Genomic DNA, 21348 nt, shown 5'->3' with positions numbered 1-21348 from the left:
AAAAATTAAACTTAATTATGATGAGGCTGATTTGGAAAAACAAACAAGGTGTCTTTAAAAGGTTTTTATACTTGCAAGAAGGTCAAATCAAACATACAGAGATGCTCTGCAGTGTGAAAAGACAAAAAGAGTAATTCACAGTCACATAACTATAGGGGGCTTCCTGTTAATCGAACAAAACAACTCCTTACATGGTATTTAGCTAAACTGCAGTAGATGCATACATATAGAAAAAAGTTGCATATAGGTTGCACAAGGGGGGGGGGGTGTGCCAGTCATAGCCACACCTCCCTGGTATTTTTACAGAAACTCACACAATCTTTTGTGTTTGATCTACTTTTACTTTCATTATTATCAGGGGGTTGGATACATTATAAATTCAGTCTGACACAGGATTTGTTTCTATTCAGCATTGCCACAAACACTGTGCTTGGATAAAACATTTTTGGGAGGCACTCAAAAGTAGGATATTATAACTAAATTTGTTTTTCGATTTAAGACAAGATATGTTTTCTTTCTTCACAGACAGCAGTGCTCATTACGATAATGACAATGTTGAGCATTCTCAAAATAGAAGGTTAGTGTAAGATGTGCAATGTTTATCTTGTTAATTAACTATGAGATACATGTTTTATATGCTTTTATAGGCCTAGTTTATTTTTTAGTTTGTGCTCTGGCGTAAAAAAAGCAAAAAAAGAAAAACAGAAATGATAATTTATACACATGGGAAGTTTAATTATAGCACATTAATTTACAATTTAAAAGATCATTTAAAAATAATTTAAGAAATCAAAAAAGTAAAAAAAAAAAAAAAAAAAAAATGCATAGTAGGACATAAACTGAATGAAATAATACAGTGCAATCAGTAAGATTTTAGAAATAAAATGTACATTTTTATATTTACAGTCAGAAAATGAAGGGAGAAGTTCACAGTCTTTTAGAAGAGAGGATTCGTCCATACATTGATCTGATCGACACTCTGCGGTCAGTTGGCATTCACAAGGACTTGGCATTACCGACTATTGCAGTGATCGGAGACCAGAGTTCTGGAAAAAGCTCTGTGTTAGAAGCGATTTCTGGTGTTGCATTACCAAGAGGAAGCGGTGAGGACTGGTTTTATTCTACTTATATCAATATTCATGCATATTCAAATAAAATGCAAATAAAAAGAGGATGTTTTCTTTTGTCAGTACCTGTTTTTGTATATACAATGTATTTGTCACAATGTTCACCATTAGTAATTCACTGTAATTGTTAACTAAACTGTGTTTGCTATAGGAATTGTCACCAGATGTCCACTAGAGCTGAGGCTGAAGAAGGTAACAGGTGGAGTCAGTTGGAAGGCTGTTCTATCTTACCGTGATAAGAAAACTGAATTCGTGGATTCATCATTCGTTGGAAACCACGTAGAAGCAGGTAGGAAAAATGCCTGCAATCTGTTTTGTTTTCTAGTTGGAAGTGTTTAAAGCTTGTAAAAATACTGTATGTACTTAAATGTATGTTGCTGAGCGGTGCATACCAAAACTTTTCTATAAAGTTTGCTTTGGCATTCCAGAATTCCAGAAATGAACCTCAAATGAACTTACACTGTGTCTACACACCAGACGCGAGCGGCGCGATGCGACGCGTCAAAAGATAATAGAACCCATTATGATATTGTCATTGGATGTGGCGCGGCGCAACAGAACAAATTCCTGACAGTAAACGGACTCCCCGTTCTATTTCTGACGTAGTCCAAGTGCTTTGCAATGGTCGGTTAGTCGCGTTCAGTGTAGGCAGCTTTTAGCTGTTGATAAAAAATTCGCGTCTGGTGTAGACACGGTGTTAGTTTTGGCCTGATTTTGTTCAAAATGACATCACATCAGTACCTTATTTGATTTAGCTTTAAGTATATTGGGGCCTTAATATTGAAACAGAAAGCAAGTAACTTGCAGTTTTATGTTTTAGCAATGTTTTTCAGACCAGAGAATCACTGTACTACTCACTGGTCATCGGGCAATTCTGGCAAATGCCAGAAGGGCCGGACCATTTTTTTTTTAATGTGGGCCGGTCAGTTTTATTTTTAAAATATAGTTTTTTACAGGCCGACAGCGCATAGGATGGGTTTTATTGCTTGCACAATTTCACGATGGTTATAATAATATTAATAATAATAAATGTTAAGCATTTGGCCCAGTCGGCAACGGCCGGCCCGTTCCCGAGATGGGCCGAGCGAGCCGCCCCTTTTAGTTACTGTTGCTATGTATGTCGGACAAGCCATGCCGCTTTCACGCCACACATGTTCTCTCAGAGTGAAAAATACATTGGATCAAAGAGGACAGTTACAATGCGTCGACAGACAAGAGAAATTTAAACAATAAATACCGTTTTGTGGCTCTTTAATGTGTCTTGACAGATTGGCCTCAGTTCAAGCGGCTCGTGACACTACACACCATAACATCAAGTTCAAGTCCACGTTATTCTAACTGCTTTGTCGGACGTAAATGTGGATACGGCGTTATGATTGGTTAGATCGCCTGTCAATCAAACTCCATGCGAAAGGTCAGTCAAAATCAAGCACGTCATCAGAGAGAGTGCAACACGAGCAAATTGTCAGTAAAAGTTAGATGATGGACCGTAAAAAAAAAAAAAAAAAGTAAAAAAAGAAAGGCACTGCAGAAAAGGTTTGAGAAAGCAAAAAAGGGCTCTTAAGTCAGACGCTGACAAATACGTAAAATTAACAGAAATCTTCTCAAAGGGTTTAAATTCGGCTGGAGGACAGTAGTGCCGTAGAGGTAAGAAAAAACAGAAAATACTGCTACCTCAAGTCATTTTCACGCCAGTTAGCTCCAGTGTTTGTTTTTTTTTGTTTTTTTTTTGTATTAAAGGATTAGTCCACTTTTAAATAAAATTTTCCTGATAATTTACTCACCCCCATGTCATCCAAGATGTTCATGTCTTTCTTTTGTCAGTCGAAAAGAAATTAAGGTTTTTGATGAAAATATTCCAGGATTATTCTCCTTATAGTGGACTTCAATGGCCTCTAAACGGTTGAAGGTCAAAATTACAGTTTCAGTGCAGCTTCAAAGGGCTTTAAACAATACCAGACGAGGAATAAGGGTCTTATCTAGAGAAACGATCGGTCATTTTCGAAAAAAATTTCGGGCCTAGAGTATATAATAAGAGGGCACGAAATAATGCAGAAAGGACCTGCGACTGAAGTGCAGGGACCTCCAGATTATAAAACCTGACAAATGTGGACGGAGAGGCCCAGCCGGCCGCCGCACAGATGTCGGCAATGGAAACACCACAAGACCACGCCCACGAGGAGGCCATACCTCTCGTGGAATGCGCTCTCACACCTAAGGGGCATTGAAGGCCTAAGGAGGAGTAAGCGAGTGCTATAGCGTCGACTATCCATCTGGAAAGTCTGGGCTTCGAGACCGGAAGATCTTTTGAACGGCCCCCGAAGCAGACAAAAAGCTGTTCTGCCTGACGAAAGGAGGCGGAACAGTCAATGTAAGACCTCAGGGCTCTGACAGGACAGAGCAGGTTCAGCTCCTGTTCATCCTGAGAAGGAGGAAGAGCGGAGAGAACAACCATCTGCACCCTAAAGGGGGTCGATAGGACTTTTTCGGAACATATCCATGTCTTGGTTTCAGGACAACCTTGGAGTTGTTAGGCCCAAACTCTAGACACGAGGGGCTCACAGAGAGCGCCTGCAAATCTCCTACACGCTTAACTGATGCTAAGGCCAGCAGCAAGGCAGTTTTTAGCGAGAGGGGCCATAGGTCGGCAGTCTGGATTGGTTCAAAGGGAGGGCCTTTAAGGCCTCTAAGAACCACTGAAAGATCCCAAGTAGGAACCGTGAGGGGACGAGGGGGATTCAACCTCCTGGATCCCTTAAGGAAGCGAACAACAAGGTCGTTTCTCCCTATCGACTGCCCCACTATAGGAACATGAGAAGCTGCTATAGCTGCAACGTAGACTTTTAGGGTAGAGGGAGTACGGCCTCTATCCATTAAGTCTTGAAGGAAGGACAATATCTGGGATATGTCACAAGTTAATGGGTCCTCGCCCGTGCTGTACACCAGGCGGCAAAGACAGCCCATTTCAGGGAGTAGAGACGTCTTGTAGACGGAGCTCTGGCCTGAGAGATAGTGTTTAAGACGTTCTCTAGCAGGCTCCCGTTGAGAAACCACACATGGAGATACCACAGCTCGGGTCTGGGGTGCCAAATTGTTCCTCTCGCCTGGGAGAGGAGGTTCCGTCTCAGGGGAATCGGCCATGGCTCCAGGGGTGATAACTGAGATAGCTCCGAGAACCATGGTTGGGTCCTCCACAGAGGAGCCACTAGGAGGACCTTGTGAGCACCCTCCCTGACCCTGATCACCTGAGGGATCAGCGCGATTGGAGGAAAAGCGTAAAGGAGGAGGCTGGGCCAGTCGTGGGCCAGCGCATCCCTGGCTTTTGAGAAATATGTTGGGCAGTGATGATTGTCTTCTGAGGCAAAGAGGTCGACCTCTGCCTTCCCAAAGACATTCCAAATCCTCTGGACAGAGCTGGGGTGGAGCGACCATTCCTCTGAGGGAAGGTTGCTCCGGGACAGCATGTCCGCCCCTACGTTCAGCACGGCCCGTGTGGCGAGGGGCTGAATTAGTTCTGGCACGAAGTCGCTGTGAGGGACTGTGGTGCATGTGTAGGGTGGAAGAGGAAATATGCTCTCTTTTTGAGTATGTTTGTTTTTTGTTTTTGTCGCTATAACAGCGGTGCACTGCCAGGGCATTTGAACAGGCTCTGTGCAGGCAACAAACATTTTTTCTTGAGCACCCGGAATTGAACGGGGTGACAGAAAAACTGGGCAAGGCGTTTTGGAGGGTGGTCCGGCCGCGGCGGGACTTAGCCTCCTCCTCTTCCTTTCTTGGACATCAGGCCGACTTCTGAGGCGCAGGGTCCAACGCTATCTTGGGCCGGGGTCCCTGTCGCGCCGGAGGAGGGTGGCGTCTAGCAGAGCGTGAGCATCGTCTGTGCTCAGATCGTGGCGCGGGCTTAGCGGCTGGCGGCTTGTCTTTGGGCGGCTGCTGCTGAGCTGGCGCAGACTTAGGGCGGCTCGAAGCAGAGGAGCTGGAGCGTTTAGGCAAAAAGTGTTGCATGGCCTGGGATGACTTTTGTGCCGCTGTGAAGCGCTCGGCGAAACCATCGACAGCGGGCCAGTGGGGGAGATCGGCAAGTCAAGGAAAACGGCCTTATCCGCGTCCTTGATCTCCGTCAGGTTGAGCCATAAGTGGCGCTCCAGCACCACCAGGCTGGCCATCGAACACCCAATAGCCTGAGCCGTGGTCTTTGTGGCGCACAAAGTCAAGTCCGTGGCGCTACGCAGCTCCTTAAAGGTGGCTGAGTTGTGTCCAGCCTCATCCAGGTCTCTAAGTAGCTTTGCTTGGTACACCTGGAGTACCGCCATGGAGTGCAAAGCGGAAGCTGCTTGGCCAGCCGAGGTGTACGCCCGTCCAGCGAGGACCGAGGTGGTACGGCAGGGCATGGATGGGTGGGCGGCCTTTGTCTTCCATCCAATGGCGGCGGGCGGACACAGGTGTGCGGCCACAGCTTCATCCAAGGGAGGCAGCTTGTCATATCCTTTCTGCCCGGCACCGTCCACAGAGGTGAGAGCGTGAGAGGCAGAAGGATGCAGGCGGGCAGAGTAGGGCTCTATGTGAGCTCGTTGACGACGTCCAGGCAGGAACCACTCATCTAAGTGTGGGTTCCTCAGGCGCAGACCACTCCAAGCCGAGCTGCTCAACTGCCTTTGACAGCACCCGGGTGAGCTCTGAATCGATTGACACTCTGGTGTCAATCGGCTCCAAAGACGGCAAGGGGGCGGGGTCAGGAAGCGAGCCCGACCACTCCTCGGCATCCGAAGCCGACAGGGACATGCTGTCGTCTTGCGGCTCGTCATCAGATTCCCCGAATGAGACCAAGTCGCTCGCTATGGCAGAGGGGCGTTGGTCTGGGCGGGAGAAACAGACGGGGGAAACCTCTCCTTGTGGAGAGAGTGAGGCACGCGGGACCTGAGCCAACGTGAGCTCACTCTCATCCGAGCGCTGGGATCCTCTGCCCCGCTGTTTTTTCCTCACAGGTTCCTGGGAGGAAGAAAACGGGAGGGCGCGAGGGGCGGAGTCGCGTTCTAAAGAGAACGCTATCCGCGAGTGCAAGGAGGCAAGACTCATGCTCTCGCAATAAGAGCAGGTCAATCCAGTGAGCGCGGCTTCTGCGTGGGACTGGCCCAGACATCGCACGCACTCACTGTGCCCGTCATCAGCGTGCAGAGGGGCTCTGCACGTGCCACAATCGTGGCGCGACATTTGAAGCAACGTCGCAGAAATTTGCTCTTTAGAAAAAAGCTCTTTTATATCTAAAGGATACGCCGTGCACTCGCACGAAACTGCAGGCGGCTCGGGGGCGGAGCGCTGACCAGCGGCTTGTCTTATTAATAAACTATATTGATTAATAAGACGAACAACGCAGTACTCGTGTAGTATCGCAAGGGAACCTTAATTTCTTGTCGACTGACGAAAGAAAGACACGAACATCTTGGATGACATGGGGGTGAGTAAAATATCAGGAAAATATTATTCAAAAGTGGACTAATCCTTTAAACAGCTTTTAAAATGTCATTACTTTGTGATAATTGGTCACAACTGTTAGCCTGTTACTGAATTACATGACTGAAATATCAGCAGATATTTAGGGTAAGCAGACTGCTGTAGGCTACTTGCAATAGACTAACACATCAAAAAAGTACAGCAACCCAGGTGAAAAAAGTACACTTCCATAATGTACTTAAAGTGCTCTATTTTCGCACACTAATTTTGTACTTAAGAAGGACTAAAAAATTTTTTGTATATTAAGATAATGTTAAGAACATTAAAATGTACTCAACTGTGCTATTTTGAGACACCATGAATATGAACTAAAATGTGCTTTTAACATAGACCTACTATCTCTGTATTAAAATGTATTTAGTTACCATTTGTTGTACACTTATGGGCTCAAGTGTACTACAAGTGTTAACTAAATACATATTCACGGTGTCTCAAAAAAAGCACAGTTGAGTACACTTAGATAATTTTAAATTATTATAAGAAATACTAAAGAAGAATTTTTAGTATATAAAGTACAAAATTAGTGTGTAAAAATAGAACACTTTAAGTACATTATGGAATTGTACTTTTTTCACCTGGGAATGCGTGTCCGTGGGTGGGGCTGTGTGGGTGTGGGAATGTGGGCTGGTGTGACTACAGTGCCAGGGCTGAATTTTTGTCCCAGTCCGCCCCTGCTCACATTACATACTGTAAGTGTTTTTTATCTTGTTGTCATAGCAACTACACAATATAATGCAGACAAGGATATTTGATCAAGATTATACAATGATAATATTCAGGAGCACCTGCATGTTATGCCTGAGTGGGTTTGCCTTGAAATGTGCATATTGTTTTCGGAGAAACATGTGATTAACGAAAAACGAAGCCTCCCTTTCTTTCCAGTCACGTGATTGCTTCACTTTGCTTGTCGGAATGTTTTAACCCAGACCACTACTATACAGCTATATGGAAGTTCAGTTCAAGTCCATGTACGACTCCTGTTTTCGACACTCTTCCTGAAACATTTAGAGAAAAGCTTCAAAGATTTAAGAAGCTTCATTTCTCCATCCCTACTCAATAGTTTTAGGCCTTTTTGCAAATGTTTCAATCGAATTTAGCTGTTTACATTTCTCGGGGGACTGGCTGGGGGCCCCCTTCGTGCAAGTGAACGTAATCGGAAGTTTTTAGGTTGTAGGATCCAGGATAGGCGCAAGTACGTTTTGATGAAAAATACAACACACACATCCTCTCTCTGTTGTAAACAAACACAGTTTCAGCTCATAATGCGACAGGAAGCTAACACTCCAGATTGTCATAAACACGCTTACACTGTGTCTACACCAGACGCGACTTTTATCGCGTCGCGCCACGCTGCAACAGCTTAAAGCTATCTACGCTGAATGCGACAAAACGACCATTGGAAGCACTTGGACATATGTCAGAAATAGAACGGAGAATCTGTTTACTGTCGGGAATTTGTTGCGCCACGCCACATCCAGTGTAGACAATATCACTGATTATAATGGGTTCTATTGTCTTTTGATGCATCGCGCCACTCGCATCTGATGTAGACACGGTGTTAGGACCATTTGCTGAGGCTGTGGATTACAGGTAATAATGTTGAAAATAATGTTCAGCTTCTTGCACAAACCGATCGTTTCGCTTCATAAGACCTCAATGTATCGTCAGGAGGCATGGGAATTCATTTTGTTTTACTTGTATATGTTTTTTTGACTCTCAAAGTGATGGTAGCCATTGACTTGAATTATATGAATTACCAAGGACCATGTTTTCTGTTAAAAATTTTAAAGTCACCTACATCTTGGGCCCCATTTCCACCTGGAATTAAGATGCGTTTTGGTTGATCGGATCACAAGTGGACGACGGACGCTAAATACAGGTGTAAATGGGGTGTAAAACTTTTTGAGCTTGTCCACTTTCGACTACTTCCAGAGGTAGTCGAAAACGCATTTGACCGGATTGCTTTCGTAGTGGAAACGCTCATGTGGTCAAATGCATTCGAACAGCCTCTACAGACCGCCTACTCTCCGCATACTGACCTAACGCGTAAGGTAGGCGCACGCTAGCCAGACGGGATCTAAACTGTGTCAGCTGAAGCCTCGTTTGGTTTGTAGACAAAAAACGTACCAACCATACACAATGTTCTTCACCATTGCTGATTTCTAACACACACTCAGGGCTCGTCCACACGGAGACGAGTTTAGCTGTATACGCAAAAATTTTGTATCAAATAGGCGTTTCGTCCAGACGGATCCAGCGTTTTTAGAAGGTGAAACCACAATTTTTTTTTAAACTGGGTCCCGGGGTGGATAAATCTGAAAATGACGCCCTTGTGTTTCCGTGTGTACAGCCAATCCGTATATTTTGTGAAACGATGATGTCATCACCCCACATGTCGACCCTAGTCAGACACCACTATCAGCACAAAACAGCAACAACGGTGGACTACATGCTTGTGTTTGTGCTGCAGAAGCTACCGAGCCCATTAGCTTTACTAAAATAAAGCTTTATTACTAAGCTTCACTAAAGTTTGTATACAGCGCACAAGGTTTATGCGCATGCTCCAAGTCTTATTCTCCGTTTTTAGTGTATCTCTGTGGCAGAATTACAGCACCACATACTGGTCTGGCATGTATACTACATCGTTTTGAGTCGGTTTTAGTGGTTTCGTGCGTACGCAGATATTTCTTGAGACGAGGGAAAAAGAAAGATCGGATAGAGAAAGCTCTGGCTTCGTGTGGATTCAAGCGTGGTTTTGCGGCTGTCAGGGCAGAAACGAAAGCTGATGCTCTCCGTATGTTTTTTCGTTATCTCCGGAAATACGCATTCAAATGTAAACTGCTCAAGCTTATTTTGTTCATTAGATCAAAAGATCTAATAAAAAAAAAAACCTTACATTTACCCACCCAAAGACCCGCCCCTCAAAGAAATCAGGACAAAAGTGGTTGAAAGTGGACAAAAGAGACGGATTAAAACACCTGGTGTAAACGGGTATGTGTCTCTTTCTTCCACTTATGATCCAATTGACCAAAACACATCTTAATACCAGGTGGAAACAGGGCCTTGGATGAACCAAAGGCGAGTAAATTAACAGCAAATTTTCATTTTTGGGTGAACTATACCTTTAGATAAGCATTGCCGACTTGAAAATCTGTGCAATGGGAAAATCCAAGCAAAAACAACGTGTAGTGATGGTATCATGAACAATTGGGACAATCTTGTCAAATGGTTCCAAGTAGGATACTGGGTATAGTCATTTGTAATTGTAGCATACACTTCTCTGTTACAATGTGTTAACTCTACTGTAGTCTGCTGTATTATACAACAGGTAACCTTTTAGCCTTGCATAATCATGCAGGAGTGCTCTATATTAATCTGACCAATGCATTCAGGTTGAGAAACACATTTAATTATGTAGTATGTGTGTGTTACAGCCCAGAATGAACTGGCAGGAAAAGGGGTAGGAATATGTGATGACCTCATCACTTTAGAGGTCATGTCACCAGATGTGTGTGACCTCACACTGATCGATCTACCTGGAATTGCCCGAGTCCCAGTTAAAGGACAACCAGAGGATATTGGAAAACAGGTGAGCAGATCATTCTGATTTTGCACTTTACATTTAGCATCAAACTAGTAACAATCAGGGATTTAAACTTTGTCTTTATTTGTCTTATAGATCAAAAGTCTGATAACAAAGTTCATTCAGATGCCAGAGACTATAAACATGGTAGTGGTGCCTTGTAACACTGACATTGCAACAACAGAAGCATTAAAAATGGCACAAGAAGTAGATCCTGAGGGCAAAAGAACTATCGGTAATGAAGCAATGATCCACGCAACACCTATTAACAAATATCTTAAAGCAGTGGTTCCCAACCTTTTTTAGGCCAAGGCCCTCCTCCTCTCCGAATCAATGCTGCATGCCCCAAGCCCCCCTTTTTTTTTAATTCACAAAAACATGTGTTTTGTAGTGTCTACTTTTCAACGCATGTTATTTTTTAAAGAAGAAATTAAAGATAGATTTAAACCTTCAGTGTTCTCTTTTGCAATCATACTTTGCAAACATTCTTTACAACTTAAAAGTATTTATTCTGCTCAGTTATACAGTAACTTAAACAAATAAGCACAAGTCATCCTGCCAAACCAAACAAGACCACAGGAAGATACCAAATGACTGAATTTAAATACTATGCGGATCCATTCAAAATTATTAAACACATATAACACCACTGATCCTCTCAAACTTCTCCAAGACACGCTTGTTCGGCGAGCATCCGTTATAAAACACTCACAGTACATTAATTTTGACAACTACGTGAATATATTGAACTGTGTTCATGCAGAAATACGATGTTATAGCGATCAGTGAATCGAGAGCACGTGCAGATTTTTTTTAACAAAAAATTTAATGTAACATATTAATAATTAAATTAATGAATTCTATTTATATATTTAAATAAATTTTTAATTTATCTCGCGGCCCCCCTGGAGGATCGCTGAGGACCCCTAGTGGGCCGCGGCCCACAGCAAAGAATATACACTAACAAGAAGCGACAATCAATAGAACGTTCCATTGCAACACCGGTGCCCAGCAGCGGCCCTGCGTTTCCGCCATTTTGGGGTGAAAGCGAGTCGGCAGCCCACTAGTTTCTATGGCATTATCAGCTGCTTTGTTTAAAAAAAAAAAAAAAAAAAAAAAAAAAAACATACATTAAAGCTGAAATCCAACCTGAATGACGACAACACAGAATAAAATACTATCACTACTGATCATCAAATCCTTTTTACAGTTTATTTTACACACTTTGTGTTTAAGTCTTCCACTTTTTTCACAAAACCTTTGCTCTCTAGAAACCCAGTCAGTTTGGGTAAAAATTCTTTAAAAGGCTTATAAACACTGAATTATTACCAACATATGAAATTAAATTCAGGACATGCATCAGAAAAATTGGGAATGTTGGACAATAAATATATGAATATAACAGCTTGATTTCCAAAAGTGGGAATTATGGGATAGCGGACACAGCAATGCATCATGTATTATAAGATCGTTATGTTTGTAGTGTGATCCATTAAAACGTACAATATAGCCTATTTTAATTCAGACCTAGATATTATTACTATTACTCCAATAGGTCTAAAATATATTGTTCGCTGTAAACATGATGATCTTAAATTTATTAATTATTAATTTACTATTAATAAATGTGTAAAGTTGCATAAAATGGAAATACTCAATAAAGTAGGCCTAGGCTAACTACGTTACCTCAGATGGTTGAATGGTTGGATTCCACAACTGGTAAAATAAAACATATATTAGACAATACAACATTTACTGTAGGAGCCATACAATTTACTGGTGACTTAATTTAAAAAAACTGTTCTATTGCGCTTCTGATTTGGCAGTGAAATTCGCCGATTTTGGGTGCGCAAGATGTGAAGGATTCTATGGTCCAGTTAGTATTTTCAGCCCATAATGGCGGCCGCGCTACCGGAGCGTCATCTAGTGGCTGTTACCCAAAAAATATCAAAGTGTCGCCTCTTGGGTTCTAAGCTCTTTGCCCACAGGTTGGGAACCACTGTCTTAAAGCACTTCTGTCAGCAAATTTGCAGATTTTACTAAATATTTTTTCCCCCCATTCTCTCAGCCATTTTGACCAAGCCAGATCTCATTGACAAGGGAACAGAGAAGAACATTCTGGACATTGTCCACAACAAAGTGATTCCCCTCCGCAAAGGTTACGTCATGGTGAAGTGTAGAGGACAACAGCAGATCAATGAGAAAATTCCTCTGGAGGAAGCGACACAAATGGAGAGAGATTTCTTCCAAAAGCATAACGATTTCAGGTTACAATCTAAAAAAGAATTTTTAACCTTTTGACCAAAATTTAACATTTTGTTCTTTAAAATGTTTGATTTGCACTGTTTAGATCAGACTGCTTCCATTCCAACCAGTTTTCTAGCATTTTTTTCTGAACTTGGAAATGGTGTCCTTAATATTACATTTTATAATTTTAGTTTGTTAGTTAATGTTAGTAATGTTCACTTTGGCCAAAGCGCAGTTATGATTTTTTGAAATACTAGGTTATCAAGCTAGGCTATACAGTATACCACCTTACAAAAAGTGGCTTTTATTTTTCTACAGATGCCTCTTGAGTGAGGATAAAGCGACTGTTAAATGTCTTGCAACCAAACTGACTCAGCATCTTGTTGATCATATCAAAGTAAGTTTCTAATGGTCAGGGATGCAAACTTCATTTTGAAATAGGAAATCACTATTTTGAAAGGAGGTCATGGCATTCACAGCAATATTTTTATATACTTATTTATTTTTATTGTGGCAAACACATTTGGCAGTGTTGATTTGACTACAATAGCTGCTAATTGTGTGGCTGACTCCAGCAGCAGCCAATAGCGAGCCTGACAATCACATCTGACTTATGTAGTGGACAGTCATGTGACTGACTACAGCCTTGTTTATACTTTTATAGCTTTCTACAGTCTGCAGTGCACCGCAACTGTCCGCTGACTGAGCACACGTTCTACAGTTGATGCGTACACTGTTGTACTATTTTCTGAAACAACAAGGGGACAGTTTAGTGAAAAAAATCTTGTAAACCAACAGGAAGTAGAAGAGAGAAGTAGTTTAATGAACAATGTCAGATTATAATGACAAACTTTCTGTTTTTATGTCAAAAATTAAGATAAAGTGTGGTCACATTTACCATTTTTTAGCAATTTTTTGTGGGCTAAATCCAGTCTATTTCAATAAGAATCCACGGAATCTGGAATTTCATGTGAAATGTAAATATCGGAATGGGTTAAAATTGGACATGTGGATTCACCACATTGACCACCAGAAAGCTGCTTGGTTTGAAAGTGACTTGTGTGTGAGCTGTGCTTTATACATCACAATACTGACAATGGACCTTGTTTGTCCGCAAAATTTAGCCAAAATTGCACTTATGTGGTTCTACTTTAAAGGGTTAGTCCACCCAAAAATGAAAATTCTGTCATTTATTACTCACCCTCGTGCCGTTTTACACCCGTAAGACCTTCGTTGATCTTCGGAACACAAATTGAGATATTTTTGTGTAAATCCGATGGCTCCATGAGGCCTGCATAGGGAGCAATGACATTTCCTCTCTCAAGATCCATAAAGGTACTAAAAACATATTCAAATCAGTTCATGTGAATACAGTGGTTCAATATTAATATTATAAAGCGACGAGAATATTTTTGGTGTGCCAAAAAAAAAAAAAAAAAAAACGAATTATTTAGTGATGGCCGATTTCAAAACACTGCTTCATGAAGCTTCGGAGCGTTATGAATCAGCGTGTCGAATCCGCAGTTCGGAGCGCCAAAGTCACGTGATTTCAGCAGTTTGGCGGTTTAACACGCGATCCGAATCATGATTCGACACGCTGATTCATTACGCTCCGAATCTTCTTGAAGCAGTGTTTTGAAATCGGCCATCACTAAACAATTCGTTATTTATTTATTTTTTTTGGCACACCAAAAATATTCTCGTCGCTTTATAATATTAATATTGAACCACTGTACTCACATGAACTGATTTAAATATGTTTTTAGTACCTTTATGGATCTTGAGAGAGGAAATGTCATTGCTCCCTATGCAGGCCTCACGGAGCCATCGGATTTAAACAAAAATATCTTAATTTGTGTTCCGAAGATCAACGAAGGTCTTACGGGTGTAAAACGGCACGAGGGTGAGTAATTAATGACAGAATTTTCATTTTTGGGTGAACTAACCCTTTAAAGGATATGGAAATTTATATTGCAGATGTTTGCTAAAAATTGTCTATTTAATTAATGTATATTGTTATTTTAAAGATATGAAAGAAATTAAATAAATATAAAAAATTATGTAAAGACATAAAAGTATAAAGGTGCAATATACAGTATAGTAGCTACACTTATTATAGTTAATACAGTTAACTCTTTCCCCACCAGCGTTCTTTAAAAAAGTTGCCAGCCACCGCCAGCATTTTTGATTATTTTCACAAAACTTTCATAACCCCCCAGAGTATTTTGTTGTATGAATATCCGAACAAGCAATATATCAAAAGAAAGGACAGAGCCTCTGCTTAAAACAAACACTTTATCAAAAAAATAATGGGTGAAAATAGAATAAACACCTAAGTTTCACAAAAACAAAGACAACTAAGCAATAAGAAATGCAATTATTGATTGTTTCTGCTTCTTCTTCACTTGTGTTTTGATCCAGAGATTCTGTACTCTGTCAGAAGATGCGTAATAGTGCTTCCCACTGTATAACAGTGAAAACATGGGTTGCTGGAAAATTCTTTCAATGGCGGGGAATAATAGCCAATGAAACTTACTGAGGTCACATATAACTCATTTAATCATATAAAATGGATTGAAAAGTGAACTTGAAGCTTATTCTTTTACAAACAAACCCCAGTGAAGCATTTTCTTGGATCTGTAATTGCTTGCCTTATTCACCCATCAGGAGTTAGTATCCCTGCTACAACCAGGGTTCCTAAAATCTGGCCCTGGAGGGCCGCTGCAGAGTTTAGCTCAAACCCTGATCAAACTCACCTACCTGTAACTCTGAAGACCTTTATTAGCTTGTTCAGGTGTCTTTGATTAGGGCTGGTGCAGGGCAGTGGCACTCCAGGGCCGAATTTGAGGAACCCTGCCCTACACCACGACAAATGAGTAATTTAGCATTTTTCTTATCTGGTTGTATGTTGTTTTATTTGGGGCCCAAATGACAAAAAATTAAATTAGGCATCTCACCGGTTTTGAGCCTAAATCTCTGTTCATATTTCTACATCTATTGAACATAGTGTGTTCCAAATGCATTGTGTGATTTTATTTTAATTTAATTAATTAATTTATTTTTTGAACCAATTTTTGTCAGAAATTGCTGCCACAGCTCAGTGAGCAGATAAAAAAGCAGTTGTGGGACCTGAGGAATAAGCTCAAAGAGTGTGAGACTGGACCACCACAGGATCCTAAGGGGGCCAAACAATTCCTCATTGAAGTAACAATTTAATCTTACTTTCATTTTCTTGCTTGTCAGAATTATTATTTGGAGTGCAAGCAGTTTGTGTGTCAGTAATTGTGTACCAAATTTTGTGATATGCATCCATAAGGTGCTAATTTACATTTCTGCCAATAATTGTGTAACAGTAATGGCTAGAATAAATTATTGCAAAATTGCCAAAACAAACAACTTATGTAAGTAATTTATGTTAGTTCTTATTATTTCTCTTAGATTAATGTTATTATTTAATGTAACTTTTTAAGTAACAAATGTTATTTTTGTTCTCACAGATCTTAACAAGATTCAATGATCAAATCAAGTCCTTATCATCAGGAGAGCTGATCATTAAGGAAAATTTGTTTGTCCAGCTTCGGGCTGAATATAAGGAGTGGAATGATCGTCTTAATGACACAAAGAAATCTTGTTAGTATATTTTCAAATTTAAGAAACATAAGTTTTTATTGACTTGATGTTTGTGCTCTTCAAATGAAAAAGTCAATTAATTTCAAAAGAAATCTGTCTTGTTCCCAAACAAGTTAAAAATTTGATTGAAGAGAGGATAGCATGTAGCCAGGATTACAGAGGGAGGGAACTGCTCGGCTTCTGCAACTACAAAATGTTTGAGGAGGTTCTGCAGAAGCATGTGGCCAAACTTAAAGAACCAGCCATCGACTTACTCAACACCATCAAAGGTACCATCACACATCTTCATATGTAAGATCTTTCTGGTCACTGGGTAAATTTTCCAGTATAAATCCAAAAGATAAGATTACACCTAAATAACACCAGGAATGTTTTTGTAGTTTAGCACATCTGAATTTTGATTTGTGGCTATTTGTCATTTTGATTTTTGTATTTTTCTTGAAGACATCATCATCAAGCAGTTCATTGATGTAGTGAATCAATGTTTCCAGAAATACCCTCTTCTTCTAGACATCACTACGGTAAATATTGATCCCTATTAGTGGTAAACAAAACTAAACAATCATCCATTTTTAATCAAGCTTCCTCTCTACTTCTTCACTTGATTCTATAGGACAAAATTCACAACATTCAATCAATCCAGCAAGAGAAGGCAGAGCAGAGGATCTCAGAGCAGTTTGAAATGGAAAACATGATCTACACTCAAGATTCCATCTACTTGAACGCCCTAAATGAGATGAGGCCCAAAGAGATGTTTATAAAAACCGAAGAGTCATTTTCAGAAGATCAGTTGCCTGTCTTTGATGTAAAGAGCAAGTACAGTGAAATGCTGCAGTCGTATTATGAGGTAGATCTTTAGTTTTCAGTAACAAATATGAAGTTTGCTCAGAGACTGAATGAACTGCAGTGCTTAGTACCTCTGTGATTTCCTTTCAGATTGTGGTGCAGCGGATGGCTGACCAACTACCCATGATAATATCCCTTTTCATGCTGAAACAGACTGCTCAGCTCCTGTCTACTGACATGCTGGGTTTACTGGACGGGGCAAATGTGAGCGAGCTCTTGTTTGAGGACTCTGAGGTCAGCATAAGGCGCAGAGACCTACGAGCTCGCCTGGGCCGTTTGAGTATCGGTCAGGAAAAAATTAGCAATTTTGTCTGAGCAATGTACTGACTAGAGGAAATGCTGACCAGATGTGTATCAGTATACTTTAATGTGGCATTTGGTCTTAAAATGACAGCAGCCTATTATACCCACCTGCTGCTCTGTGTCATTATTGTGAATTAAACAAAAGAAAAAATAACTTACTGCTCTTGACTGAATAATGTTTTATAGCTTTAATATGAATACATTTAAATTTAAATTCACAGCTGAAGTGAAATACAGTGGGTACGGAAAGTATTCAGACCCCCTTAAATTTTTCACTCTTTGTTATATTGCAGCCTTTTGCTAAAATCATTTAAGTTCATTTTTTTCCTCATTAATGTACACACAGCACCCTATATTGACAGAAAAACACAGAATTGTTGACATTTTTGCAGATTTATTAAAAAAGAAAAACTGAAATATCACATGGTCCTAAGTATTCAGACCCTTTGCTGTGACACTCATATATTTAACTCAGGTGCTGTCCATTTCTTCTGATCATCCTTGAGATGGTTCTACACCTTCATTTGAGTCCAGCTGTGTTTGATTATACTGATTGGACTTGATTAGGAAAGCCACACACCTGTCTATATAAGACCTTACAGCTCATAGTGCATGTCAGAGCAAATGAGAATCATGAGGTCAAAGGAACTGCCTGAAGAGCTCAGAGACAGAATTGTGGCAAGGCACAGATCTGGCCAAGGTTACAAAAAAATTTCTGCTGCACTTAAGGTTCCTAAGTGCACAGTGGCCTCCATAATCCTTAAATGGAAGACGTTTGGGACGACCAGAACCCTTCCTAGAGCTGGCCGTCCGGCCAAACTGAGCTATCGGGGGAGAAGAGCCTTGGTGAGAGAGGTAAAGAAGAACCCAAAGATCACTGTGGCTGAGCTCCAGAGATGCAGTCAGGAGATGGGAGAAAGTTGTAGAAAGTCAACCATCACTGCAGCCCTCCACCAGTCGGGGCCTTATGGCAGAGTGGCCCGACGGAAGCCTCTCCTCAGTGCAAGACACATGAAAGCCCGCATGGAGTTTGCTAAGATGGTGAGAAATAAGATTCTCTGGTCTGATGAGACCAAGATTGAACTTTTTGGCCTTAATTCTAAGCGGTATGTGTGGAGAAAACCAGGCACTGCTCATCACCTGTCCAATACAGTCCCAACAGTGAAGCATGGTGGTGGCAGCATCATGCTGTGGGGGTGTTTTTCAGCTGCAGGGACAGGACGACTGGTTGCAATCGAGGGAAAGATGAATGCGGCCAAGTACAGGGATATCCTGGACGAAAACCTTCTCCAGAGTGCTCAGGACCTCAAACTGGGCCGAAGGTTTACCTTCCAACAAGACAATTACCCTAAGCACACAGCTAAAATAACGAAGGAGTGGCTTCACAACAACTCCGTGACTGTTCTTGAATGGCCCAGCCAGAGCCCTGACTTAAACCCAATTGAGCATCTCTGGAGAGACCTAAAAATGGCTGTCCACCAACGTTTACCATCCAACCTGACAGAACTGGAGAGGATCTGCAAGGAGGAATGGCAGAGGATCCCCAAATCCAGGTGTGAAAAACTTGTTGCATCTTTCCCAAAAAGACTCATGGCTGTATTAGATCAAAGGGTGCTTTTACTAAATACTGAGCAAAGGGTCTGAATACTTAGGACCATGTGATATTTCAGTTTTTCTTTTTTAATAAATCTGCAAAAATGTCAACAATTCTGTGTTTTTCTGTCAATATGGGGTGCTGTGTGTACATTAATGAAGAAAAAAAAAATGAACTTAAATGATTTTAGCAAATGGCTGCAATATAACAAAGAGTGAAAAATTTAAGGGGGTCTGAATACTTTCCGTACCCACTGTAAATGCAATATTTGACTAATGGGTCAATGACATATAAGGATTTTCGACAGGCCAATTTTAAAATACAATAGCAGTAGATATGAAATTTTTTTGTTCAAACATTAAGAATGTTGTGTACACATACTGTAAATTCATAATTAAATTTTAAATTAAGTGATTTTAATGTTTTTTTATCTAGATGAATTGGCCATAGCCTTAAAAATGTCATGTAGTGCGACCATGATTTATCTTAAAATGAATTCATTTCCTAACATGCTTAACATTTTTTTTTTTTTTACAAGTTCTCAGTAATTAAAGTGTTTAGAAACAACACCTCTCGCGATTTAAACAAATATAACTGGGCAACAAACCGAAGCTCCTCTTCTCTTATATTAAAATCCTCTGACATTTCTCTTTCAAATTTCTTGTTTTAGACTTCTAATTCTTGACCAGTGTTTTGTTTTGCTCTCTCCTTTGAGCTTCCGCGTTTGTCATTGCGTCATGAGTCAGAGTTCAGTCTTCCGCCCATAGGCGTAATTTGCAGGTGGGACATGTCCCCGACAGTGTTGTCAATTTAGGGATTTTCCCTGCATCCCAATGTCCATACTATCCATCCTAAATAGTATGTGAGATTAAAATGTGTCCCAAAGCATAGTATGTTGAAAAGAGTATGCCAAAAGTCCCTGGATGGTCTACTATTTCCGTTAGATTTTTGAAGTGTGGATCCATGCACACTATAAAGGCCAATATTGCCCACAACCCATTGCACTTTGGATGAGGATTCAGTTCAGAACTACAAACAGTAAAAAGTGTTAAAAAAAACTACAAAACATGGCGGATATGCGCGACCGACGGCGAGAGGTTTGAGTGACTAATAATCAGTTTAACCTGTGAGAAAATATTTATTTAATGTTATCCGTGTTATATTTCATCTGTAATACCAATGTGGACTTTTATAAAGATCCGATTGGCCATTAACTTTTAAATGCATCATTATGTATTAATATGAGGAGAGTTCTCCACTTGAAAGACCCGCGACTGCATATCAACGTGGTACTGCATTTCTCTCTCTGTGGAGGATGTAAGATGATTGGCAGGCCAGTCTTTCAAAATTCTTACAGACCTCTAGGCCCAAGAGTTGAACATGCCCACGAGTTTCGTTCTGGGCCCGTATGTATAAAGCCGCTCAGAGTAAAATTTTAGTCTTAAGTGTGTCAAAATTCTAAGAATGACGTAATTTTACTCTTATTCTTAGACTTAAGAATAAGTATGATTCATAAAGGCTCCTAAGTGTCAAAACTAGGTCTCAGCTCCTAAATTATTTAAGAGAGCTGGAGAGGTCTCTTAACCTAGTTAAGAGTAACAAGATGGCAGCAAAGAAGAGGAGACACACGCTTTCCAATGAAGATATGATGTATATGATGACATGGAGTTGATAAAATGATATAAACTTGATTGTCAATTCTTTTTGTAACTGACCTAATAAGAAATGTAATAACTTTAAATAAATGTAATACATTTAATTAATATGTTTAATGCATTTTAATACATTTAAAGGTTCTGTATGTGATTTCTCAAATTTGTTGTTGAACACTGTTGATATTTGAAATCAACCCAAACAAACACACCCCTCTCTTCATTGCTCCGCCTCCAAAACTCACACTTTCCAATACTAATCACCCTGCTCCAAGTCGGTCTTGAACTCCAGCCTGATCACTGCTGTCATGCAAGGCGAATGCACTAACAATGACGCTAAACACCTCATTCTCTAGCTGTTGTCAGTGCGCAGTGGTTTACCTGCACAACTCTCACTATCTGGCCATTGTTACACGCAATGCGAGTGGGTGTCTGTTTATCACAGCTGACATGCAACAAAACGCTTCACGAATAATAAAGCGCAAATGATGAATGAACGACAAGCACAAAAAATGAATGTACAGTACACAAGAGTAAATACAAACAAGAGTTTGTTGTTAATCGCCAACAGCACAGCAGCTCCAGACAATCAAAACCCAGTGTTACTTACATGAGAAGGAATCAAAGCAGCCTCCTCATCTGTTTTCAGGCCTTCCTGCTTAGCTCTCCCCAGCGCTGGAAAGCTTTTCTAATATAAACGCGGTCCTAAAGCGCTTGCCCAGTCATAAACCTTCATTCCAGTGATATTCTTTTGAGCTCTTTAGTATTGTGTAAACTTACTACACCAAACATAGCGGCCAAAATTGATGTGCAAAGGCTTTTTTTTTTTAAATGACCCTACAATTTTGCTTAAAA

The 21348-nt window shown here is 40.7% G+C and overlaps 1 protein-coding gene across 2 annotated transcripts; it reads left to right on the top strand.

Moving 5' to 3' along the window:
- The first annotated feature begins 317 nt into the window (after positions 1 to 317).
- On the top strand, positions 318 to 17401 carry LOC127506667 (interferon-induced GTP-binding protein Mx2). Of its 2 annotated transcripts, none has more exons than XM_051883349.1 (13): positions 318 to 577; positions 907 to 1103; positions 1279 to 1416; positions 10073 to 10227; positions 10318 to 10456; positions 12290 to 12488; positions 12787 to 12865; positions 15550 to 15672; positions 15966 to 16098; positions 16212 to 16367; positions 16543 to 16619; positions 16712 to 16945; positions 17035 to 17401. In XM_051883349.1, the coding sequence occupies exons 1-13, from the start codon at positions 507 to 509 to the stop codon at positions 17257 to 17259; spliced, it is 1926 nt and encodes a 641-aa protein (XP_051739309.1). In that variant the 5' UTR covers positions 318 to 506; the 3' UTR covers positions 17260 to 17401. The 2 variants fall into 2 exon arrangements, with proteins under 2 accessions (XP_051739309.1, XP_051739310.1); XM_051883350.1 differs by having other exon boundaries at positions 321 to 462.
- The last annotated feature ends 3947 nt before the right edge of the window (positions 17402 to 21348 follow it).

This window comes from Ctenopharyngodon idella, chromosome 24 (assembly GCF_019924925.1).
Source record: "Ctenopharyngodon idella isolate HZGC_01 chromosome 24, HZGC01, whole genome shotgun sequence".
NCBI lineage: Eukaryota > Metazoa > Chordata > Actinopteri > Cypriniformes > Xenocyprididae > Ctenopharyngodon > Ctenopharyngodon idella.
This window is presented reverse-complemented; position numbering and strand designations above follow the sequence as displayed.